The sequence below is a fragment of the Dermochelys coriacea genome, chromosome 21 (assembly GCF_009764565.3).
Source record: "Dermochelys coriacea isolate rDerCor1 chromosome 21, rDerCor1.pri.v4, whole genome shotgun sequence".
Classification (NCBI taxonomy): Eukaryota; Metazoa; Chordata; order Testudines; family Dermochelyidae; genus Dermochelys; species Dermochelys coriacea.
The window spans coordinates 13,925,298-13,951,309 of NC_050088.1; the positions used below are offsets into that span (position 1 = coordinate 13,925,298).

Below are 26,012 nucleotides of genomic sequence, written 5' to 3' on the forward strand. Positions count from 1 at the left end.
CCATGGAGCAGCTGTTCCATGCTGCAGCACTCGATCAAAGCTAGCTCAGGTGTGTCTGCTCGAGCTGCCGTCGTGTCCTGTGACTGAAGCCTGGACGGACACTGAGCCCCGCCCCAGGCAGGGTGCCCCTGTTGACATTCCCAGGTCTTCCAAAATCGTGAGTTGGGCCCCTCCAAAAAGCAGGAGATTGGCCTAAAAAGTCAAAAGGTTGAATTAAAAAAAAAAAAAAAAAAAGGACATTGGGCTCGTCGCCTTTGTCTTCTGGTTTCTGAGCCTTTGGGCTGCGCTCAAACATCCAAGCAGAGGTGCCGAGTTTGTAATCTGCTGGGGGGGGTGTTCTGCCTGCCGGCCCCACCTAGGCCCCGCCCCCACTCCACTCCCCAATGCCCCGCCCTGCTTCTTCCCACCCCGGCCCCACCTCTTCCTGCCCCCACCCCGCCTCTTCCACACCCAGTGCCCCCCCCGAACATGCTTCACCCTCGCTCCTCCCCCCAGCACCTCCTGATGCCTCGAAACATCCGCTCGTGACAGGCAGGAGGCACTGGGAGGGAGAAGGAGGCACTGATTGGCAGCTACCAGTGGGTGACAGTGGGAGAAGCGTTGATAGGGGGCTGCCAGTGAGTGCTCAGTATCCACCATTTTTTTCCCCATGGGTGCTCCAGCCCCAGAGCACCCACAGAGTCGACGCCTATACATCCAAGCATTTCTCCTCAATCACGCGGGCTAGAAACTTACTTAGGAGTCGCAGAGCCTCTTACCAAATCAAGGGACTCCAGGAGTTGGGGCTTTCAGAAAACCACCTAGTAGTGGGAGACTCCGGATAAGATCGCGAGAGTCGGTGACACAGGAACGCATTCTGCAGGGAAATAAAGCCCAAGAGAAGCATTCTGCAGGGCAGGCTTCACAAAGGAGAAAACGAGATCATGTCCCAAGAGGTGGAATAGTTCAAACATCCTGGGTCAGATTCAGAGAAGAGTTTACACAAGCATAGGGAAGGCTGAAGGGAATCTGAGCTGGTGTAACGTACTCCTTCCCCCCTCCAAGTAGGAGTTACACCAAATCAGCCTGCTTCTGGCCTCTCTGTGACATCGCCGGAGAACTCGCTCTCGTTGTGTGACAGCAATGCATGCACCCTACTGTACAGAACCAGCCACTCATTTGGGCTTATTAACTGAAATAATGCAGTCCTTTCGAGTCCAAACAACTAACTCCTGTCCCTTCCCAATAACAGCCCAGCTGGAGCCACGTCCATGGGCAGCTGAGGGTTAATTATGAGCTAGGTCCGGGCATCCCTAATCGCATGCTTTGTGTTTTACTCTGACCGGCTTGCAGTTGGTGCGTCTGGGCCGCAAAGATTGGAGACCTCCACAGTCCGAACGTATTCCTGCTGAGGGTCATTCTGTAAGGGGAATCAGCCCAGACTGTGGGTAAGTTTAAGGAAGACCAAGGTACAGTAGCTGAAATGGCAATAATCCAAACAGCCGCCGGGGGTCTACTCGTCGAGCCCAAGGAAAGACCCAGTACAGCCTTCTACTGCTGGATTCCTCTTGCTGGCACGGCTATGCCTCTGTCCTCCTCTCCGCCTCCCTCCCGGGGAAGGAGCTCTGAGCCAGCTCACCTAGAGAGGTTCCAAAGGGGATGAGGTCATTAGCACGTCAGCAGGGTTTCCTGATTTCCCCAGGACTTTCCTTTGGAGCTTCAGAAGTAAACAGCTTCTCATTGTTATTGCAGGGCTTAAAGACCCCAGTTGGGGATCCCTCGCTGCACTAGGCCCTGTAAATACAAATGCTGCAAAGGCAGCCCATGGCCCAGAGAGCTCATAGTCTAGTATTCACAGAGGATAAGAGTGAAGACAAGGTGGGTGAGGAAATATCTTTCATTGGACCAACTTCTGTTGGTGGAAAGGACAAGCTTTTGAGTGACACAGAGCTCGTCTTCAGCTGTTGCTTCTATTGCTAGCACCTTTTGGAGACCATCACTGTGACCTTCCCCAGGGTACGATCTGGGCTGTTGAACAGCTGTGTCCCCTTAACTCTCCAACCTGGGGTGCCTTTTACACGGCTTCGCTGTGAGAACCACCGCTCCTGGCCTGCTCTCAAATAGCCTCCAGCATGCAAATTCACTTCCAGCTGAATTATGTGAGTGCGGCTAGCCACTCCTGAATTGTATTGTAGAGCAACACCAGCAAATTCTTAGACCCAGACTTGACCCCAGAAATGTGTGTCTTGTATTGCCCAGATCTTTCCTTCTGGACAATACAAACTCATAGAAAGGCCGTCATTTCATTAATAGAAAATGATATGCAAAAATCCTTTTGTCTCCAGTGGAGGTTCCCAAATACTTCAATCCAAACACACACTGGTTTAAATAAAACAATAAAACAAGCTTATCAAGTACAGAAAGATGGATTTTAAGTGATTACAAGTAGTGAGGCATATTAGTCAAAATTGGTTACCAAGAAATAAAAGGTAAACGACAAACTAATATTTACCTTAACAAGCTAAGTGAATTCAAAGCAAAAGGTTTTTCTCACCATTTGCTTACACCAGTGTAGCTGGATCTTTCAGCCAGCACTAGTTCCCCAGTTCAGTGACGCGTCCTTTGTCTTTCAAATGTAGTTGATGCCATGAGGGGAAAGAGGTAATTTGGGGCCTCTTTTCCTCATTTTTATATCTTTTCCTCTGCTCAGAGAATCCTCTCCAGCTGGGGATCAGACAACAACAAGTCTGTTCCTTTGCCAATTTTTGAAAATTTTTCACTCACACCCTTTTTCCTGCCAAGGAGTGGCCATTTAACCAACTGATAGTCCATTTGATTATATTGGCACCTGGTAGAAGTGCAGGCTATCCTTTTATCTCTGGGGAACTGGTCTGAGGCTGTTTCCCCAGACTTAGCACATGCCTTATACAGTAGAGTTTTATAACTTTACATACAATGTTGCTGCATATATTTTACCAGGACAATAATGTTCAGCAGATTGAGTTTTCAAATGATGCCCCACATGTGTACTTTGTACAAAATTTATCCTAGACTTATAAAAAGAGTGAATGTAAGAGTTCAAACTGTCACAGCATCACCAAACGCTGTCTCCTGCTCATTAGTGAGTTTGCATGTGGCAGGTTAGTGTCCTGACTTGGCCTCCCTTCGACACTCCTGCCTAGCTAACTCCAGACCTGAGGAAGAGCTCAGTGACGCGTGTCCCTTCTACCCACAGAAGTTGGTCCAAGAGAAAATATTCCCTCACACTCCTTATCCCAGTCTAGTGTTTAGATAGTATGCAGCAGGGAATAAAGAGACAAGTGGGGAGGGCGCTGGCTAAGAAGAGGGACCAGTACCTCTGCAGTCAGTTTTAATGGGATGCTGCTTTCTGAACATTTAATTCTAACTAAGGATTCTCGTCTGATCTGCTGTGGATGGACATAGAGATATAGCCCCACAATGCTTGCAGAGACACGCCAATGTAATTGCAGGAAAGATGTTTCATAATCCTCTACAGCCTGTCATCTGCTGATGTAAATCAGCTCCATTGCAATCAATGGTCTGTGCTGGTTTACCCCAGCCAAGTGTACAGCCTGGACATCAAAGGAGGTCACTTTCCACCCTCGTCTTCATGGGGATTTGACAGAGTAACGCACAGGGTACGTCCCAGTGGTTGGAGCTTGAGCTTAGAGTCAGGACTCTCGGGCTCTGTTCCTGGCAATGTCTTTGCTGTGTGACTCAGTGCCGGTCACTTCGCCCGCTTGCACAGAGCACTGGCATCAATCCACCGTGGAGCAGTTCTGTTCATCAGCACGTCCCCGCTCCAAAGCACGTTAACCTCAGTAAGACACTCCCCTGCTGCATGTGAATTCATTAATGAGCGGGTGACCGTGCTTTGCAGTGCTGGCCAGAAGGCGCTAGAACAGGCCCGGTACATGGAACTGGAGCACAGGGGCCTGGTGGGCCTGCAGCAGGGGGACGAGTACAGAGGGGGCTGACACGTCTGACGTGAAGGCTATGCAGCCTGGAGCCTGGGGAGGATGACGTTCAGTGTGAGACTATGGGTGGCCATTGAAGGTGGCACAGAGCAACTAAGCTAGCGTTGGGCCTGCATCAGGTGCATTGGTCTCAGGGACCTGTCTGCCCCTGAGGCAATTACTCAAACCTGCCTGTCTAGAGTGCACCCCGTTCCCATTAACTCCCAGGTCGCTGCTCCCCTCTGCTCACTTGCTTGCTGGATTGGTCCAGGTGATCTTCACTGAGAGCTGGTGAGTGGGGAGGGGCTGAGCAGGGGGCAAGGGCAGGCTCCGAGCTCTCCTCTTGGGGCTCATGGAGATGTGCTGCCAGTCACGAAGGGAAATGGATCACAGGGCTCTTGCATTCTCCTGCATCACACCCTGTGAGGACGTCGGACACTCCCTGATCCTTCTCCAGGTGCTGATCAATGCATTGTACAGCAGGGGCAGCTCTGGCTGATGGAAACACTGCGCCCCCTGAGAGGATGCTCCCATTGCCCTCCCAGCTGGTTGTTGTTAATTGTTCCTATCTGTACTGCAGTGGTGCCTACAGACCAGGGTCCTTCTGTGCTAGGGGCTGTCCAGAGACCTAGGCAGATCTGGTCCCTGCCCCCCAGGAGACTGTCCCTGACAAGCTCAACCTTCTGGCGTTGCGCAAACAGCCAGCCTTGTCTCTGTCCTGGAGCTGCCTCCACCTCCTGATTTGGGAGGGCCCCACTGGAATGGAAAAAGTGCAGCCTAGTGGTGAGGGCGTTAGCCAGAGACCCAGGTTCAATTCCTGGCTCTGCCACAAATTCCCTGTGTGACCTTGGGCAAGTTACCTAGCCTCTCTGGGCCTCAGTCCCCATCTGTGCAATGGAGCAATAGCCCGGCCCTACCTCCCAGCAGAACGTGAGGGTAAAGATTGCGCTACCCTTGTAAAGATTGCAAGGAACGCTTAGACTCTACGGCAATGGGGGCTATCGAAGTCCCTGAGATAGATAAGCCAGGGGGTTGCTAACCCCCTGCCCTGCTCCACGGCAAGCCCCAGCTGCTCGAGCCCCTGGAGGAAGGCAAGTGGAAGCTGCTGCAGCTCTGTGTCATGTCTCCTCATGCTCACAGGGCCTCTCGCACTTTGTCTTGCAGCACCATTCCCACTACCTGTATGGCTACATGCTGGCTGCCTTCCGGGACTAGGCCGGAATCCAGACCACGTCTGCTCCTCTGCTCCAAAGACCAGACACTACAGGCCACGTGGACCGAAAAGGACGCTCGCCGCCTCCTGCTTGTACACAACCCCGCCCCCTCCCGGTCTTCTCTTGGGTCCCCCTAGGTCCCAGTAACCTCTGTGGCTTTGCAGCCATCCTCACCTGCCTCACGGACACAGGCTCTTCCAAGAGCGGTACGGGGCACCTCTCTGCTGCAGGCATGGTCAGCTGGCCGCGCTGTGTTTCCATCAGCAAGGTCTGGCCCCGTGTGCGGGGTGGAGACGCCTTGAGGCCAGCCTGCAAGATTTGTCCACTTTGTTTCTGTGTCTGTTTCGTTTTGCTGATCTAGCTGAGGGCAGCCGCGCTGGTGTCTCCTCACCGCGGGCACTAGGGAGCCAAGGAGAAAACAAGAGGGAATCCCCCTTCTCTATAATACACGAGCCGTGGTGCCAGGCCTCATGGCTAGGAGCTTCTGCCAGGACAGCCCACGGGCTGGGGAAGACACCGGGCTTAAGCACCAAGCCACAGGGCATATGGGCTGCTGCAGAGAGGGGGTTGCCCTCGGGGGTGGGGTGAGAGGGGTCTGTGGTGCAGAGAGGGGGCTGCCCTGGAGGGTGGGGTGAGAGAGCTCTGTGCTGGTGCAGAGAGGGGGCTGCCCCTCACAGAGAGGTGAGCTTAGTGACTAGGCCGGGTTACGCAGTATTTTCACGTGCCGTGTGTACACTGAGCAGTGTGTGTGTGTGTGTGTGTGTGTGTGTGTGTGAACTGAGCTGATGCTGAGAGCACTCTGAGGATTCGAGGCACCAAACTGATCTGCAATGGGCTGTGAGGGGGAGGCCGGGAGCTGCCCCCACGCCTCCCTTTCCAGCCACGTATGCTCTAGAAGTGCACATGACACATTAGACATTCAAACAGCGGATGATCTCACCACCCCTCCCTTTCCTGCTTGGTCGCCCAGGAAATGACTACACCTGCCCCAGCCGTGGGTGCAGCGGGAGCTCCCACCACCGCCCCTCTGAGGTTAGGTAGCAATTGGTACAGAAGGCTCTTGACTCTTTCCATTTCATCCTTGTAGGGTAGGATCTCTTTGTCTCCTCATGCCACTTTTGCCTTGTGTGGCCCCTGTTTCTGGTGTGGTATTTATAGATGGCTGGAATGACCTATACTCATCATGTTCTGTTTGGAAGTGCAATATCAGAGACTGTACAGTTGCAATGTCTTTTGGTGTATTACTTGCCTAATACAGTATTAAATATTTTTTTAATTTGAAGAGTAAGTGACCCCTTTATATCAATACCCCGTTTCTTTGTCATATTATTGGTACTGCATGGATTCCAAGCCCTGAAATGGGGTGGGGAAGGATGTAAGTGTGTTCCAATAAACAGGATTTTAAAGCAACAGGTGGCTTGTGCTTTATTCTCCTCTGTATCCATGCCCATTGGAAGACCACCGCAGCTCAGCCTCAACTTCACTGGGGGTCATTTAGAAGAGCCACTAGATAAAGTGAGCTGTAGCTCATGAAAGGTTATGCTCAAATAAATTTGTTAGTCTCTACGGTGACACAAGTCCTCCTTTTCTTTTTGTGGATACAGACTAACACGGCTGCTACTCTGAAACCTAGATAAAGGTGGTGGCTCTAACGCCACCAGTAGCTGTCTTCTGCCAACGGAAGGCCGATGAGCATGTCCTGGAATGAAAACATCCCGGCTGGGCTCTTGGGCAGGTCTGGCTGAGAAAATCTGCCTTGCATGCACATGAAGAGCTCCCTTGCATCGTTGCCCCTACTTTTGCAGGATGCAAAACCACCAACGGCTGCTCTTGAATCTCTGCCATGCTGATGCCACTCTTGGGAATCTACTCCCCAAAACGATTGGTCTTTGCTGCATAATGGGACTCTCTCCTCCCCCATGGGACTTGGCACTTCAAAGCCCCGGACTCAAATGTTAGCAAACCGGGAAATGTGGAGTTAAGCCTCCCCACAAATCCCTGCAAAGAATATTAGGGTGGCAAGAACAAACAACCCATAAACTTGGAAATTTCACAGGGCTGTGGTCAGTACAGCTTCACACACAATTCATCCTCAACTGTGCCCCCTTGAGAGTGCCAACACCTTTCTGTATAGCTCCTTTGGGAGTGAACAATATTTGACTGACCTGCAGGAACCTAATTGTAGGAACACCCCCAATGCATTCTTAGCTTCTTTACTTGTGATTGTACAACTGGAAACGAACCAGAAAGGCAGCACAGCTTGACATGTCAACCAGCAGTAATTATTCCTCGTATTAATGCAGCTCAGAGGCCACAGTGAAGGACTAGATGATCAGGAGTCTTGATTTGGTATTGTAGAGAAACCAAGAAAAAGGCCATTTTTGTTAGGGAAAGGCCCGAAGTTCCCAGTTCCTGTTGTGTCCCTCCGGGGGCAAAGCTGAGGTTGTGTTGTGTGCAAAGTAGCATCGTAATGCTTCATTTCCAAGTTGTCAGGTTCTCATGCTGTTGAGCCCCAATGGAAAGAATGAGAGGGTTCAGAAGAAAGCTACAAGACCGATTCCCAGCTTGGAATGCATTTATCTGAGAGAAGGTTAAGAGGTGATTTGATAATGTTCCAAAAGTACCTATGAGGGGGAGAAGATTTCTGATACTAGACAACTCTTTAAACTAGCAGACAAAGCTTGTTTATGCCATGATTCCATGGCTGGAAGTTGAAGCTAGATAAATTCAGGATAGAAATAAGGTGTAACTTTTTAGCAATGAGGGTAATTAACTGTTGGAACAACTTCTGAGGGGTTTCTCACCGTGTAAATGATTTGCTCTTGCTCAGACACTAACTATTGGTCTCCAAACAGGAATCGCCGGGTGAAATGCCCTGGCCTGTATTATGCAGAGGGTCAGACTAGATGATCACAAAAATCTGTTCAGGCCTTAAAAATCTATGAATCTTGGAACTGGAGCACATGACACATCTGGAACTTCCTGCACTGGCTAGTGTCTAGCACAAGGTGCTGCGGAGTGAGAGATCCCCATTTTAAGGGACAGTGGGGGCTTGCACAGCTAGGGAGGCAGGACATCCTCTACTCTTCCTCTGCAGGTAGAAGGGGCATTCCTCCCCCTTCCACCACAGGGAACCTGGCATTCTTGGAGCTAAGGTGGATGAGGACAGGCAGATCAAAGGAGGGGTGTGGTCCAATTCTCTGAGCACGGGGCTAAGATCCAGGGACTTCTGTGTACGGTCTCCAGAATTGAGTTCTGACACTCTGTGCCTTACCTAGTTCACAGGAGTGTTACTTTATTGTTACTTTTTGTATTGAGGTAGCAGCTATCAGCCCCAGCCATGGACCTCACCCCCATTGCGAGCTAGGGGCTGTACAAACACAGCCCAAAAAGCATGTTGAAGATGTGTTGTGACTATCAGTTGTAAGGGAAGCTCATGGTACGAAAACGCTGGGAATTACACGAGTGACTAGAAGGGGAACATTCCTGTGTAGCATTGATCTAAATTAGTGCCCCAGCCAGCTCCTGTTGAAATTAGCACTGGAACTCCCAGTGACTTCAATTGGGTTAACTCTTGCATCCTCCTCTCCTCTGGGTTTGCTTCCCGGACTCCTAATGGAAGCAGATCCACAAGGCTGGCAAGAAGCAGCCAGTCTCCCACAGCGAACCATGCCTGAGAGAGGGACAGTGACCTTCAGGCAACACAGAGACCCAGAAGCCATTTCAAACGAGACTGCCTTTATTTAAAAAAAAGTCCAAATAAGTTAGCAAAAATAACAATAAAAAACCCCACCCTGGCAACTCCACACAGCGCTCAGTAGAAAAGACCCCGATGGCAGCATTTACACGGCTCCCACGCCTGCAAAACGCCAGCTGGCAAAGGAAGTTGGTCAAACAGCATCTTTTAAAAACAAACAAAAAAAAACAAAAACCACACACAAACATTGGCCCCCAAAGAAACAAACTTCCACAAACAGGGAACGAAACACAAAGCCCACGCTGGAATCCTTCCGTCTCACACGGAAGTTGTGTTGCTTCTGCTCCCCTCCCTTAAGTACCAGTTACAATAAATCATGTCAAAATGCTTTGATCAGTCAGTTCTAGCCCTTTTTTTCAGAGAGGCCAAGAACCCATAACTCCTATTGAAGTGGGGACTCAGCACCCCTGAAAATCAGGTCACTAGCTTGTGTATTAATGTAGGCTTCATTTTAAACAGCCGGTTTATCCTTTGTCTCTTAGCTGACCAAGTGGAAACACTCTGCAATGATTAGGGAATTGGATAAGTGGCTTCACCGGTTACAGTCTATGACTTTGGACAGGTAAATACATTTTCCAGTGTCTGAAGAGTTCTGGTGCCAAATTTCCACCTCATTACCAGCCGGGGAAGACTCTAAAAAGCCCCAGAGGCTTCCGCCAGCCTCAGTTTTGAACCCTCTCTTCTTGGAACGTGACAGCCACATCCTCCACCGCGATGCTTTCAACAATCGAGGACAGGGAGTGAAGGTTGTGGTCTTCAGAGGATTCGTCATTTAACAAGTGATCTACAGAGAGCAAGAGAGGAAACCGTATGAAGGTGATTTTGGGGACCAAACTGCCGATGAAGGTGACTGAGGGAGACCCAAGGGGAATAACCAGGATCCCTGCAGCTGAAAGGGAAGGAACTAATCTGTTCAGGGCCGTTGCGCTGTCCAGAAAGTGTTTGCCTTGATCACCAAAGTGTTTCTAGCTCTGCCAAGCCATGGAAGATCGGCACTTAGGGTGTGGCTCTCCCATCATTCCTTCAGTACGTGGGTGTTACAGGGAGTCAAACTTGCCCAGCTTCACTGACCTGCCAGGAAAGGTGACAATTGTTCCCTGCTGTGATCCCCTGTCCGCAGCCCTGAAAAAGGGGTGAGAGAAATGCCAATGTGTGGTGGACACCTTAAGTAGTTTCTGTTCCCATATGCAAGGGCCCTTCTAGGGTAAGTAATGAAATGTCAGAGATGGGAAAACGGGTCATGTGCACCATGTCTTAACAGAGCTGAGTCATGAGAACAATCAGAGACTGGTAAACACTGAAAAGATTAGGACTGTTTCCTCATGTCCCCTCTTATTCATCTCCTCTCAGAGGTAAAGTGTACAAAATAATTGATGATGTAGTAAAGGGAGATAACGTCTATTCACAAAAAGTTACATGAGAGCAGGGGGATGTTCAATGAAACTGAAAAGCAGCAGATTCAAAACTGCTAAAGGGAAATCCTTCTCACACTCCATGAGTGCCCAGTGGAACTCACTGCCACAAGAGCTCACTGATTCATGAGCTGGAACACATGACTTATGAGGAGAGGCTGAGGGAACTGGGATTGTTTAGTCTGCAGAAGAGAAGAATGGGGGGGATTTGATAGCTGCTTTCAACTACCTGAAAGGGGGTTCCAAAGAGGATGGATCTAGACTGTTCTCAGTGGTAGCAGATGACAGAACGAGGAGTACTGGTCTCAAGTTGCAGTGGGGGAGGTTTAGGTTGGATATTGAGAAAAACTTTTTCACTAGGAGGGTGGTGAAACACTGGAATGCGTTACCTAGGGAGGTGGTGGAATCTCCTTCCTTAGAAGTTTTTAAGGTCAGGCTTGCCAAAGCCCTGACTGGGATGATTTAGTCCAGGGTTGGTCCTGCTTTGAGCAGGGGGTTGGACTAGATACCTCCTGAGGTCCCTTCCAACCCTGATATTCTATGATTCTATGATTCCAAAAGAGTGGCAGGATTCAGAAAAGAGTGAGACATTTATAACAAGAAGAAAAGGAGTACTTGTGGCCCCTTAGAGACTAACAAATTTAATTGAGCATAAGCTTTCGTGAGCTACAGCTCACTTTATCGGATGCATTCGATGAAGTGAGCTGTAGCTCACGAAAGTTTATGCTCAATTAAATTTGTTAGTCTCTAAGGTGCCACAAGTACTCCTTTTCTTTTTGCGAATACAGACTAACACGGCTGCTACTCTGAAACTTGTCATTTATAACAAGGTTAGCATAAGCTGACCTGTAACTCTGGGGTCAGGAGGAAGCTGTCCATGAGGGCAGGTTATCCCAGAACTGCTAGTGCAGGTTTCTCCCTCTGAAGCAGCTGGCACTGGCCACTGTTGGAAACAAGATACTGGAGTAGCTGGACCCTCGGTCTGATCAGTCTGGCAATTCCTAATTTCCTATTGTCTCATGGACACCTCCTCTCTTGTTAGCAATTACTCCACCCCCTCTCTCTTCCCACTCGATGCTGTCGGAATATCAGCACTTGCTGACATAGGAAAAGGCCTTTCAGGAAGCAAGGAATATGTCTGGTTGAAAATTTTCCCTTAAATCTTCTTTCCAACAGTAAATTGGGTTTTTGATTAAATGAAAAATGTTTGGGGAAAGTGTCTGCTTTCTGTGGGAAATTTACCATTTTTTGTTAAAAAACCAAAAAAAAACCCAAACTGAAGATTTGCAGCAGAAAATGTTTTTTTAGCTGGACATTCTTCAGTTTTCAGCATTTTTGTTTTGGTGGGGGTTTTTTTTTTTTGGTTTTTTTTCCAAACCAAAAGTCCAAATTTCCCCTGGAATAAAGCATGCATTTTTCCAGTCAGCCCCAGTCCTGAATGTATTTCGAGATGATGTGAGTTAGCAGCTGGAACTAAGGAGGAACCAAAACCAGCTGAGCAGCTGCTTTCTCAATTGCCAACTGCAAGTGGGTATCATACAGCCTGCGTCTTAAAGCTATGTTGCGTCTACCCTGAATCAGTGCAGTCAGAATAATCCAGCGTGATGGCCTGACAGACAGGAAACAATATGGACAGAAAAGAACAGGGATCCTCCAGCCATCTCCCACCTAATCAATTCTGTGCCGGGGGCTGGGGCTTCAGGTGTTGGGGGTAGCCCCATCTCTCCTGTTTGCTGCCTGTAGCACACAGGTTAGCCTCCTAGGACTGAAATGCTTTAGTCTAAATTCAGTCTCAGTACAAGGGTATCTGGGTGAAATGTGCTGGCTGGTGTTATGCAGGAGTTCAGTCTAGGGTGTTCCCTTCGGGCCTTAAGCGCTCTAAACCCCTCTAGGAAAGGATGAGTATCAGCTCAGGCGTTACAGCTTGGGTGAAAATAGCCTGCTGTGCCCAAAAGGGGAAACCTGCAACCCAGTGATGGTGAACAAGGCTTAGGGTACGTCTCACAGCAAAAAAAGACCCGTGGCAGGGAGTCTCAGGGTCCGTTGACTTGGGCTTGTGCTGCAGGGCTAAAAATAGCAGTGTAGACATTCGGGCTCAGGCTGGAGCCTGGGCTTTGAGACCTAGCGAAGGGGGAGGGACTCAGAGCCCAGTTCGAGCTAGTTGACCTGACTCTGAGATTCACTGCCACGGCGGGGCGGGGCCCTTGTGCTGTGTAGACATACCCCTAGTGGGGAGAGGGGACATCAAGACTGACATGAGTTTGCAATGTCTGGATCCTTTTGCGGTGCCGAAGGAAGGCCAGTGTTATTCTGGGCATGTGCTGAGGGTTCTGCTCCTGATTCTCAAATCGCTGAAAAGGCAGCAAAGGGGCAGTCTAGCTCCACAGGTAATACCCCTTCAGAACAGAAGTAAATCCTGGATTCTCCTGAACTCAGAGGGAGAAAAGAGCTCATCGGTTTAGGAGCATCTGGAGTCTCATCTCTCAGAATAACAAAAGCCTGAAGGATGAGAAAATAGGAACCAAGCAACCCTTTCCCCTTTCCTAGAGAAAAATTCCTCTGGGGTCTGGAAAAATGTGGCTAAGAACCAACCCTGGGTGCCCTCCTTCCACTTGGGGCCATCCCCCACCACCACAACACTCCTCAGTTCCTCCCACCCTATCTGCTGTGGCTTCTGGAGGAGGTGGTCCCATACCAGGCTCACTCCCTCCCTCAATCGCCGTAGCAACAAGTTCTGGGAGGTGGCAGCCAGGACCTCAAATGCTGCCAACTGGGCCATTCTCATGCCCTGGCCAGGCAGGCAGGGCTTGCAGAAACCTGAGGAGGCTCTGGGGAGATGAGCTGTTGGGTACACCACCAATCGGCGGTTAAAGGGACAGTCTGGGTCCCGCTGCTGCACCAAAAGGGTGGATGGTCAGTAGCTGCCCTTGGCTCAGAAGATGCTGCCTTGGGGATCTGAGGACTAGCTGAGCAGCTGCCTGTCTCCTGGATATCCGGAAGGACCATCTGGATGCCCCTTGAAAACAGTGGACTGGGGATGATGGCCTCTGGGCCTATCAAAAAGACAAGGCAAAGGGGAGACTGGGCCTGTAGGGAAGAGAGGAGGTTATGTGAGAAGGGAACAGGGAGGCCTTTTGGAGGGAGCTGTGTCCCCAAAGCTCAGAGAATTTGGATAAACACCCAGTTCTCTGAGCTGAACTCTGCAGTTTTTTGTCCTTCATCCCAGAAGCACTGGGACAAAGAGGCCAGTCTGGGGTGTATGCACTGCTTACCCCCAGGGTTACTGCTGAATTCCAGCTGGGTGCTCCACTCTGGGCTGCAGGAGGCACTGTTGGACCCACACTCACTGGCCACCTGTAATTAGGAAGAGACAATCATTGTTAGGGTTACTCATGCCAACAGCGCTACCCTCACACTGGGTCTTCTCCCAGGTGTGCTCTGAAATGCTCCACTCAGTTGGCCCAGATGGCCCTAGCTCTCCTCTCCCTCAATCCCAGTGAGAAAAGCAAACCTGTTTTAAAAATCACATTCAGTCCATGTGGAAGCACACTGCCACTATCTCCAACCTGCTCAGAGTGAGAAGTCCTATGTTTTCAATATTAATTAAGAATCAAAACAACGAGCTCCCAAGGTGGACTCTGTGAGACCCATGGGCAAGGATTGGACCTTGAGGAGAGTGTCCAGATCTTATAAGTGGCAGATCAGATAATTAATGGTTGTTCTGTACTCATGGGAGCTGAGAGTGTGTGAGCAGGATTAGGGTATTGTTGTTCTACCTTAACAGGTCCCATGATGGTCTAGCTCAATCCTTAGGAATATTTTTGTCCCCTGGAGCTCAGGGCAGAATTTCCATTCCTGGGATTCAAGAAAGAAAGGGACAGTAAATTGAACCCCAACAGGATCAGGTGCTGTGAAGGACAATAGGGGCTTTAACTCTGGTGAGTCTTTCTACACATCTGTGTAGGGTCAATTGCTAACAAGCCTGGGGTTGGGAATTTCTCTCCTGTGGAGGAGGCAGAGACCCCAGCAGATGGACCAAAGATGCGGGGAGCAAAGGGAAGGTTTTAGGAGCATGAACGCGGTATGAGAAGAAATAGGGACACTGGAGAGAAAAGCAAGTGGGGGAAAGCTCCTGAGAAGACGTGAAAAGGGAAAAGCACTTTGGCCCGTGGAGGGGAGAAGTGTGAAGTGAGATATTGAACATAGCAGAAACTGAAATGGAAGCAAGAGCAAATGAAGGGAGAGGGGAGGGACTGGCCACCCTCACTGGAGCTGGGAAGCACATAGCAGTGTCTGTGCTCCAACCGTTCCCTGGTCATACCCGCACCCCGCCATGCGGCTTCTCAGCTTCTCTCTGAAACCACAGTGCGGAGCAATGGTGCTGAGATCAAAATGGGGCCGTACTGGGGACAACTGTTCCGATAAGAGTTCTAGTTTGGAGTCATCATACCTCCTCCTGGCAAACATTCCTTGCATATAAACAGTCCTGTCACCTAGATGCCTAGATGCTATCGGAGGGGGAACGGGGGGTTAACAGAAGATGCCATTGGGTAGGGCTACACTGCAGTCGGAGGTCATGCAACAGCAATCCCCACTCCTTAGTCCCCTTTGGGCCGGTCTTCACTAGAGTTTTTTTACCTGGAGTTAACAGGGTGCTAATTGACTTGTAATTAACACAGTTGTAAAGGCTGGTATGGACCAACTACATGTTTGATCAAAGCTACAGACACCACAGGGATTAACCTAGAGTTGCTTCTCCAACTGGTGGATCATGACCTCTGGGATGAGGGGGGACAGTCAGAAAAGGCAATCAGGGGCCCAGGGGGGTACTGAAAATGTTATTACAATCTCTAAGCAAAGAAAACCTTGCTCCCTCACTACTGATGTTTCAAGGTCAAGTACTGTCTTTCACCCTCTCAAGGGTCCCACACAAATACATTCTATAGGCATAGCATTGACAACATTATTTACTCTTGCGTTGCAAACGTAAGGGGGAAGGAAATATTTCACTTCAAAGAATGGGTTACCAACCTGAAAAGACAAAATGTGAAAGGGTGAAGATCAAATGTAGCCTGGCCCACATGTGGTGGTGGGGACAGGGTCCACACCAGCCTTTTTTATACGTTATGTATCTTGAGTTAACTGGCAATTCTTTAACTCCAGGTAAAAAGTCTAGTGAAGACAGATCCCCCTTGTCTCTTCTCACACATTAAACAGGGAAACAGTGCGCAAAATCACTGGGATTTATACAGACTGATCTGCTCCCTTGCGTTGTGAGATGCTGTCTTCACTGCAAAAAGAGAGATGTTTTTCTCTCAAAATAACTAACTTGAGAGAGTGATCTTGATGTAAAATCCTGGTGTACATAGGACATTGTAGTTTTCACTTTGATGAAGCAAGTTGTGGTAAACCCCAGGAAGGGGAGAAAGGCTATAGGATTGATCTCATCTAGGTATATGGAGCTACTTTTGCCTTGTCTCCACAAAGTTTTTACATCAATGTAACCATCTTGAAATAAAAATGCACCAATTCTTTGCACTGAAGGTATCACCATGACTGCATTTGGAAAGAAGTTATTGTTTAACAGAATCAAAGGCATTAGTAAATCAAAATTCATCTTCTCTTGTATTTTGTTTTTCTGTGGTGATTTACATTGTTCCAATTATCCAGTAAGTTAACCCACAAGCATGATCTGGTTGAAAAATGGTAAGTATTTTCCAGGAAAAAAAATTCAAACTTTTTCATGGATTTTTTTAAATCACTTTCCAGCTAAGTGAATTGAAATGTACAATGTTTGTTTTGTTTCAGAGAGAAAAGGTGGGTGACATAACAGCTTTTATTGGCCCAACTTCAGTTGGTGAAAGGCAAGCTTTCAAGCCACACACAGCTCTTCTTCAGTTCTTCATGTTTAATTGAATATGTCCATTTTGTTTGGCTTTTCATTTCCTTGGTTTTTGTTTGTTTTATCCCCATGGAAAAGGGAGAGAAATGAAAAATATGGAGAAAAAAACTAAAAAACCCAAAACACAATTTAAAATGTCAGTTCATAACAAAACAATGTGCATTTTTCATTTTGACTTTTGTCCAAAAATAGAAAAATGTAATGGTAATGAATTTGTTTCACAAAAAGGTTAGATTTTACATTATACACTTAAAGTAAACACCTTTGATCAGTCCTACCGAGGAGTTGGGAGGAGGAGAAGAGGTAAGGAGGCTAAAATGGGTTAAAGAAAAGTTAGTAGCCCTGACAGTTTAACATAGCACTTGCCTGGGTTCAGGTTGTTTTGGTAAGCAGTTTGCATTGATTTAATTTCATACTGTAGGAGAAATTCATATAAATCAATTCCAGTTGAGCATACTTTCTAGTTTTCACACCTTTGTTCCTATAGATTTGCCTCATCTGGTTGTTTTCTTGTGGAGATTTTTCTTAATTCTAATCATTATAATGAAAGAAAAGTAACGAAACAAGAAAGAAAAAAACATTTCACAGCCAGATCTGTGCCTCGGGAACTGTGATCCATAGAGCATGGGCAGCGAGATATTGCAAACAAAGAGCTCCTCTGGTGAGGTCCTGAACACCCTCAACTCCTGTTGACCACAATAGGAATGTGCAGGGTGCTGCGCACCTCACAGGATTGAGTCCAGAATGCATTGCAGTCTTTCATGTTTCTTAAAATGTGCAAAAATGTTATGGAAGTTTTGTGGTATTGACAACTCTTATATTTTCTCAGGAGTCTCATAATAGTTAGTATTTTTCTTAAATCTCCAGCTCCTGAAGTCAAGTGACTACATGGCTATATCAGCTGTCTTTTTTGTTGTCGTTTTAAAGTAAGCTCCTAGCCCCAGGGGTTCCAGAGAAAAGCTTGACTGGAGTGTAACTCTAGTGGTTGAGAAACCAGGGGGCAAATAAAAGAGCCCAATGTGTATTATCTTTTAAAAATCTCATCATTTTTAAGACAGTCTTGTTGTGGTGGTGGGTACTGACCAGAAATGGGCAAAGAATGGATTTTTCAGCTCACGGGCAATTCCAAAACATTTAAAATATAAAACTGTCTTAGGTCAAACTGAAAACAATTTTTTAATTTTTTTTTTAGGAGAATTGAAAAGTACAAAAAAAATTCAACGTGAAACTAAAAAATGGACCCAGCTCTAGCCCTGACTCACGAGTTTTGAATGTGTATGGTTGGCAGTTCTGGTTCTGAGACTCTGGGTTGGGCCCCGATGCCCTTGTGTGGCACTTGGATGGACACACTGAATAAAACAAATGTGCTAAACAGATGGCCTTGTTCCCAGCCACACCCACATCCTCTTGTCCTCTCCTTTGCACATGCGCGGGGGCTTGCCACTCAAGTGCCATCTGCCGCAAAGACAGTTCCAGGTGCCGATCTCATTTGCTGTAAGGATGTGCAAACATTTGCTCTTAGCATGCCTGGCTCAGGGGTCTTTCTATGAGACTAGCACAGGAAGTTAACTTTTTTTTATTGCCTAGTGCATTTACTGCCCAAATATTATGATCCAATATATACAGCATGTACCAGATTCTCCATTACATGGCAGCAGCTCTAGCAACACTGAATCCAGGCACAAGGCTGTTTTGCCAGAGCAGAGCAGAGCAGTGAGAACATATTGGCAAATCTGCCCTGATGCATCCACCTGCAGGAATGCATCCTATACACAAAATATTGACTCTTTCCTGGGCAATGCCATCTTGCAGGCACTGTGTCTTGTTACATTCTAAGCCTTTGTGAAAGGAGAAAGGATGGCGCTTGCCCACGCAGAGAGGAGCATTTCAAGATCCCTCTTGGTTTGCTTGTTGTCATTATCAGCAGCCACAAGTTGTACCTGAGCTTGGCCTAAGGAGGAGCATGGGGGGTTATTGTGGAAGGGGTTATAGGGCATATCAGGCATTTAATGCTGACGAGCTAAACCGCTTTGCAACCTGTGCCCCTGGGGCTGCTCACACTGACCAGGGGATCGTCACCTGCTTTCTTGACTGGGCTCCATGTGCCCCTTTCTGGGTCACTTTTGCCAGCCCATTTTCAGATGTCACCAGCCTCGACTCTCAGCCCTTCTAGTTCACCTTCCCCTGGACTGGGAGGCAGGGGGTGTAAATGCACTCTCCATGGCTGGGAAGTGGTGGTCGCTCTGCTCCCTCTCTCTATGGGTGGGGGCCGGCTATGGAAGCTGCAGTCTCCCTGGGCAGGGGCAGCTCTGGAAGCTGCGGTCTATCTATGGGCGGGGGCCGGCTGTGGAAACTGCGGTCTCCCTAGGCAGGGGCTGGCTATGGAAGCTGCGGTCTCCCTGGGCGGAGGCCAGCTATAGAATCTGCAGTCTCTCTATGGGCAGGGGTCGGCTATGGAAGCTGGGGTCTCCCTGGGCGGGGGCCGGCTATGGAAGCTGGGGTCTCCCTGGGCGGGGGCCGGCTATGGAAGCTGGGGTCTCCCTGGGCGGGGGCTGGCTATGAAAGCTGCGGTCTCCCTGGGTGGGGCGCTGGGCACTTACCCCTGGCTGGGAGGCGCTGCTGCGGTAACGTAGGTCCCGCTGCTCCCGCTCCTGCTGGTTGAGGGTGCTGAGCAGGGTCTGCAGACGCTCGATGTACTGGATGGCACTACGCAGGATCTCCACCTTGGGCAGCCGCTGGTTGGGGTTCAGTAACGTGCTCCGTTTCAGGGCCTCGAAGGCTTCGTTCACCTTTTTTAACCTCCGCTTCTCCCGCAGGGTGGCGGCGCGGCGCCGGTCGATGGAGACCGTTTTCCTCTTGCAGATCTTGCACGCCCAGGGCAGACACTGGCCGGGGCAGTGCTCAGGCAGGGGTGAGCCCTTCTCCTCCAGCCCCGTCCTGCCCTCAGGACACAGCCCGAGGCCTGGCCGCTCCTGGTACGCCCCCTGCTCGTAGCCCTGCAAACGGGAGCTCAAATAGTTTTCGCCATCGTAAAATCTCTGGTCTGGAAAGAAGTACGGGTTGGTCTCAAAGAGCTCCATGGGCAAGCGGCTGGCGGGGAGCAGCCTCCTCAGAGTGTCCGGCTGCTCTGTCTCCTAACACCAACTGTTTGGTGGCATTTAAACCCTGGCGCTGGCATTAAATCACAGAGATAAATATAGAAAAACCTAAAGGAAACCTGAGCCTGCCCTAAGCTGCTGCCTCACATCAAAACTTGTCCATCTGATTTCATGTGCTCTCCCTGCGGGGATTAGGCTGCCCGGGGCTGCACTGCATCTGGGGGGGGACGGGGGAACTGGCATGTGTTGGACAGCAGCTCAGCCACCTCGCAAACAACGGCCTTGTTTGAGTCCTTCTCATTTCTTCTCTTTCCAGCGCTGTTGATGATCAGGCTGCTCCCGGGGCTGGCAGCTCCACGCCGCATTCCTCCATCATCTGCTGCCTTCAGTTATTGCTCCCGGCCAGGGCCAGGGCCAACGCCTCACAGCCCGGCCTGCACTCGGGAGAAAGGCCAGCTCAGTTCCCGGCTCCGACAGGGGCAGGCCCTTGGGGTGTCCCTCACACACCAAGCCCTGCCCGCACTGCCCCACACCACAGGCTTGCGCTACCCCTCCCCTCGCCCCCTGCTCTGCCCCTCACTGCAGGCCTGCTCCACTTGGAGCCTCACATGCTCTGCCCCGCCCCTCACTGCCTGCCCCACGCCACCCCTCTGGTCATGCCCCTGCTTCCCATCCCCTCATGCCCCACTCTGCCCCCCCCACGCCCTGCCCCTCATACCCTGCTCTGCCCCTCACTGCAGGCCTGCTCCACCTGGAGCCTCACATGCTCTGCCCCGCCCCTCACTGCCTGCCCCACGCTGCCCCTCTGGTCATGCCCCTGCTTCCCATCCCCTCATGCCCCACTCTGCCCCCCCCCCACGCCCTGCCCCTCACACCCTGCTCTGCCCCTCACTGCAGGCCTGCTCCACCTGGAGCCTCACATGCTCTGCCCCGCCCCTCACTGCCTGCCCCACGCCGCCCCTCTGGTCATGCCCCTGCTTCCCATCCCCTCATGCCCCACTCTGCCCCCCCCCACGCCCTGCCCCTCACACCCTGCTCTGCCCCTCACTGCAGGCCTGCTCCACCTGGAGCCTCACATGCTCTGCCCCGCCCCTCACTGCCTGCCCCACGCCGCCCCTCTGGTCATGCCCCTGCTTCCCATCCCCTCATGCCCCACTCTGCCCCCCCCCCACGCCCTGCCCCTCACACCCTGCTCTGCCCCTCACTGCAGGCCTGCTCCACCTGGAGCCTCACAAGCTCTGCCCCTCCCTTCACACCCTGCCCCATGCCGCCCCTCTGTCATGCCCCCCCTTCCCGTCCCCTCATGTCCCTCTCTGCCCCTCCCCTCACGCCCTGCCCCATTCTCCTCCTCCCCTCACACCCCACTCTGCCCCTCTGGATATGCCCCAGCCTGCCCTTCATTTCCAACCTCACTCTGCCCCGCCCCTCACACCGCCCCTTGCTCAGCCCCTCCCCACCATACCTCTCCCATCCTGCTCTACTCACCACGTCCCCCCTGCTCTGCTCCTCCTCTCCTCCCCTCATGCACTCTGCCCATCCCCTCGCCCTCTCACCTATGGGATTGCCCACTCTGACACATTGCTCATTGTGCCCCTATTCCCACCAGTCTCTGCCAGTCACGTGCCCCTCAGCCTGGCCCATCTCTCTGTCTCTTTCCCCTGGTCCCCCACCATTCCACCTGCACTTTCTCTGACTCACTGCTGGGTCTGACACTCCCAGCTATTCGCTCCAACCCACCATCTCACCAGCCTGGCTGGTCTCTTGACTTTGGGCCTTGTCCTGCTGTTCCTCCCATACCCAGAACTCCCAATGCAGCCAGAAGGTGTGGCAGGAATGTATGTGGGGGGTCGAGCCTTTGGTTTGTACCAAACGCTGCACGTGGTCTGATCTCTCCGCATCCCAGCTCCTTCTCGGAGCATCACCTCTCATGGTGCCAGGCTAGCACCCTCTCTGGTGCTCATACTCTTCTCCGTGTCACTGCTACCCATCCACCCTGCTACATACCCATCCATCCATCCGTCCCTGCCAATCTTCATCCATCCCTCCAACCCCATACACACTTATCCAGCCAGCCCCTATACTCCCATCCCTCCCTCCTCACACTCATCCAGCCAGCCCGCTACACACCCATCCATCCACCCCTCCCTCCTCATACTCACCCATCCATCAGTCCATCCATCCATCCCCACACACGTATCCAGCCAGCCCCCTACACACCCATCCCTCCCTCCTCACAGTCATCCATCCACCCATTCCTCCCCCTACACACCCACCCATCCATCCCTCCCTCCTCACATTCACCCATCCATCCTTACCAATCCTCATTCATCCCCTTCCACACTCATCCATCCATCCATCCCCCTACACACCCATCCCTCCCTCCTCACATTCATCCATCCATCAGTCCATCCATCCATCCATCCCCATGCTCATCCATCTATCCACCTCCATACACATCTATCCATCCATCCCTGCCAATACTCATCCACCCCTCCATACACTTATCCAGCCAGCTCCCTACACACGCATCCCTCCCTCCCTCCTCACACTCACCCATCCATCCATCCCACTACACACCCATCTGTCCCTCCCTCTCCCTACACACCCGTCCATTTATCCGCATACTCATCCATTTATCCATCTCCATACACATCTATCCATCCATCCCTGCCCATGCTCACCCATCCATCCATCCCCCTACACATCTATCCATCCCCTTCCACACTCGTCCATCCCCATAATTGCCGAGCCCTTCCTCCAGTGGTCCATCCTCCCCATTATATTGCTCCCAGCAGAAACCCTAGGAAACAGGCCAGTCCCCAAGGTGCTGGAGATTAGCCAGTGTCCTATGGTTTATTATTAAACAATTTGTGTTGTGGTAGCACCTGAAGTCCACAACCAAGTTGGGCCTCTCTGTGCTGGGCGCTGTACAAACATATAATAAACAATGGACCGTGCCCCAGTCAGTGTCCATGCAGAGCAGCCAGGAGTCCAGCTTTAAGGCTAGATTTTCCAAAGAGCTCAGCAGGCTGGGTACAGAGCTCTTTTGGGAATCTGGCCCCACATCAGGGCATGATGCTCAGTGTATCCCCTGGGAAGGATGAAAGGCAAAGCAGACAGTTGTTCGAAGGAGGGTAGAGATTTTGCGCTGGATGTTTACAGCGGTAAACCATCCCCTCCAACCGAGGTGAGCATCTTATTGATACTAACTCTTCCCCCTCCTCTACCATCTCAAACAACTGGGCAGCCATTAACTAAGGGAGCTTCTCCGCTCCCCTGTGTGTCCCCAGTTTGCAAACTGGGAAACGGAGTCATTGGGAAATGAGTCACTGTGTGCAAACGGCAGTGCCAGGATTTTAACCCGCATCCTAGCTCCTAGCCACCTGCTCTGGCCACAAGGCCACATCCCTCCATCTTTGTCTTTAGTTTAGTTTAGTGTTGATTATTTTTGCATTAGGAACGTAAGAAACTTCCAACCACCTCCTCCCATTTGGGGAGAGCCTTTCTCCTGCTCCAGGCCAAATACCAGCAGCGGGATTGGTCAGTGGAAAGAATGTCAGCAAAGGGAAGGGCAAAATGTGATAATATTTTCCTTCCCCAAATCCCCACCCGCAGTGGGAGGAACTTGCAGTTTAACATTCACTTCTTAACCCCCCATGCTTAAACTCTCAGTGACTTCAGGCTGACCTCAAGCATATTTAGAATCTGCTGCTGGTACAGGCAGAAATCAAAGCTGCCAGCAGTTTGTCTCTAAGGACTGGCTCCTTTCTGGTGTCCCCCATTGATCTGCGACCACTGGAAAAGTGGCACCCATTCAACTTCTAAAAGGAGGCAGAGTGTCATGAGCTGGGGGATGGGATTGTGGCCCTTCCCAGTCCAGATACTCCCCATCAGCATGTGAGATTTTCCATTACCAGATAGGCACAAAGGCCACAGAAGGCATCCATAGGCTGTAAGGTCCAACCTTCCGCCCCTCCCCAACTCCATGAGTGTGTTCTTCTGAGCCCTGAAGTGTGCTTAACCACTACCCAACCCCACCCCAAGTGTGTTATCCACTGGGCCGTCCCCTCCATAGGATTGGAGCACCCTATGGGATTTAGGAAAATTTGGTCTGATCCCTTCCAGGCTCACTGCCCCAGCGACTGCAGTCCGTTTGAATCTTATCTGAGTCTGACCCAGACCAAGCCCTCTGCCAGCATGACCCCCAGTGGTGATTGCTGTGGGTGGGAACCATTAAAACTTTGCTCACAGCAGTATGGGGAACTGGCAGAAACACAAAGGCCTTTAGATAAGGTGCTGAAAACTGTGTCTGGGTGATTCGTAATCCAATCCCCCTTGCTCTGAGGGTTAAACCTCCGTCTGCCAAGGAAATGTGGAAGTGTCAGAACATCTGAGATTTCATGGCAAATAATTATACAAACTATAAAACTGTTGGCAGAACAATAGTGACACAAAGCATGGGCATCACACTCCTCATAGCTCTGGTGTCATCTCTGGCCTGGTCGGGTTAAGGATGAGAATTCTTTAAATATAACAGGAATAAAAACAATCCCAGCTGCAGGTTAGGTCCGTTATGAGATAGAATCGGTACAATGGACAGGAATGACTACAAAAAGACAGACGTATTCTGCAAATACTTCTGTACTGTGTTTGGAGAGAAGCTGATGGTGTATTCACAGCTTACAGTGATAATGAAATACTCTCTATTCCTACACTAACTAGGGAAGATGCTAAGCAGTATCTACTGAAGTTAAACATTTTTAACCTGCAGGGCCAGATAACTTGCACTCAAATGCAAGAAGAATTATCAAGAATTTAGGCTGCTAGGAAAGAGACTGAAATGCAGGACCTCTATGGTGGCATTCTCAGAAATGCTTCCAGTTCCACATGCAGGGCCAGGTAGGCAGGCAGAGCTTCAGAGTCGCAATGCGTGGATGAGATGATGATGTAGAGAGGAGATGTTTAGACTGATTAGGAACTGGGGAAACTTTTGGGATGGGGAGCCTATACAGTAAGGATGGGCTCCATCTAAACCAAAGTGGATCCAGACGGCTGACACTAAACATTAAAAAAGTTGCAGAGCAGGTTTTAAACTAAGAGATGGGGAAAGCCGATGGCTGCAGAGGTGCACGTGGATCGGACAGAGACGTCTCTTAGGGGAGAGTCTATTGACAGAGATTCTCTAGGTTTTAGTCAGGAGGAGGGGATGGAAGAGGATAAAGTATGGGCCAGATCAAACGAGAAACATTCACATAAAGAATCTGACACATTAGAAAAGGGCAAACAAATAACCAGTGACAAGTTTTTAAAGTGCTTGTACACAAATGCTAGAAATCTAAATAATAAGATGGGTGAACTAAAGTGCCTCGTGTTAAAGAAGGATATTGATATAATAGGCAACACAGAAACCTGGTGGAGTGAGGACAATCAATGGGACACAATCATTCCGGGGTACAAAATGTGTCAGAAGGACAGAACAGTCATGTGGTGGGGGGAGGGGCACTATATGTGAAAGAAAATGTAGAATCAAATGAAATAAAAATCTTAAATGAATCCACATGTTCCATAGAATCTCTGTGGATAGTAATTCCAGGCTCTAATAAGAATATAACCTATTGTCCATGAGCCATGCTGTGTGGCCCACCCATCACATCTTGTTATGTCTGCTTTCCACAACAATATCTTTCACACCACTGCGTTCTCTGATCATTTCATTTGGGATGCGATCCAGAAGGGAAATTCCCAACATAGCTCGTTCCATTTCCCTTTCAGCTACTGACAGCCGCTGTTCTTTTCACTTAGTCAGTGTCCATGTTTCACTGCCATACAGCATGGCTGGCAGCACTGTTAAATTGAAGATATTTGTATGTGTGGTCTTGTCAATTTTTCCTTTGAGGACGGCCTTGATGGAATTAAAATGCACACCATCCTGCCCGAATCCTTTGCAAGAGTTCTCCATTCAGGTCTTAGCGCATATTAACTTCTTGGCCCAAATATATGTACTGTTCCACGTCTTTGATTTCTTCTCCTGTTACCATTATTCAGGCTTTTCGTAAGACATCTGATCGCATGTATTTCGTTTTGCAGCTGTTCATTTTCAGGCCGACCTGACTGCTTTTCTTGTCGAGTCTCCGTAGCATGCTCTGCAGTTGGTTGGTGCTTTTGGCAATTAGTACGATGTCGTCCATGAATCTGAGATGGGATAATCGTTCTCCGTTTATGTTTACACCACTCCTCCAATTGATCTTGTTCATAACCATTTCGAGGCAGGCGGTGAATAGTTTCGGTGAAATCGTATCTCCTTGCTTTACACCTTTCTCAATTGGGATGTGGAGGGGAGTTACGAGGGGAGTAATGTCTGTTGTACATCCAGTATTCGCTTCCTTCAACAAACTGATGTACTGCATGTTAATGCCCTGCTCTGCGAGCTCCTTTAATATTGTGTTAAACTCGACGCTATCAAAGGCCTTTTCATAGTCGATGAAAGCAATGCACAGTGGGAGTTTGTATTCCCTCGCTCTTCCTAGGAGCTGGCTAAAGGTAAATATATGGTCGATCGTGTTGAAATTTCTTCAAAACCCTGCCTGCTTTCTCAGTTGTTGTTCATCCAGACTCTGCGAGAGTCAGTTCATTATCACCTTTGTAAAGAGCTTGTAGATGTGAGAGAGCAAGC

At 49.9% G+C, this 26,012-nt stretch overlaps 2 protein-coding genes across 4 annotated transcripts in view; one reads left to right on the forward strand and one right to left on the reverse strand.

Annotated features, from left to right (window-relative positions):
* Positions 1 to 6,580, forward strand: part of PPFIA4 (PTPRF interacting protein alpha 4) — a 173,351-nt gene extending 166,771 nt beyond the window's left edge. For all 3 annotated transcript variants that reach the window (XM_038380190.1, XM_038380192.1, XM_043500427.1), the window contains 2 exons: positions 1,333 to 1,427; positions 5,121 to 6,580. In XM_038380190.1, coding sequence (XP_038236118.1) covers positions 1,333 to 1,391 — 59 coding nt within the window. In that variant the 3' untranslated portion in view covers positions 1,392 to 1,427; positions 5,121 to 6,580. The remainder of the gene's footprint in view (positions 1 to 1,332; positions 1,428 to 5,120) is intronic.
* Positions 6,581 to 8,618: 2,038 nt separating this feature from the next.
* Positions 8,619 to 19,710, reverse strand: MYOG (myogenin). Its single transcript, XM_038380127.2, has 3 exons — positions 18,842 to 19,710; positions 13,612 to 13,693; positions 8,619 to 9,711 (listed from the first exon to the last, which is right to left on the reverse strand). Exons 1-3 carry the CDS (start codon positions 19,319 to 19,321, stop codon positions 9,590 to 9,592), a joined length of 684 nt encoding a protein of 227 aa, XP_038236055.1. The 5' UTR covers positions 19,322 to 19,710; the 3' UTR covers positions 8,619 to 9,589.
* Positions 19,711 to 26,012: the final 6,302 nt, after the last annotated feature.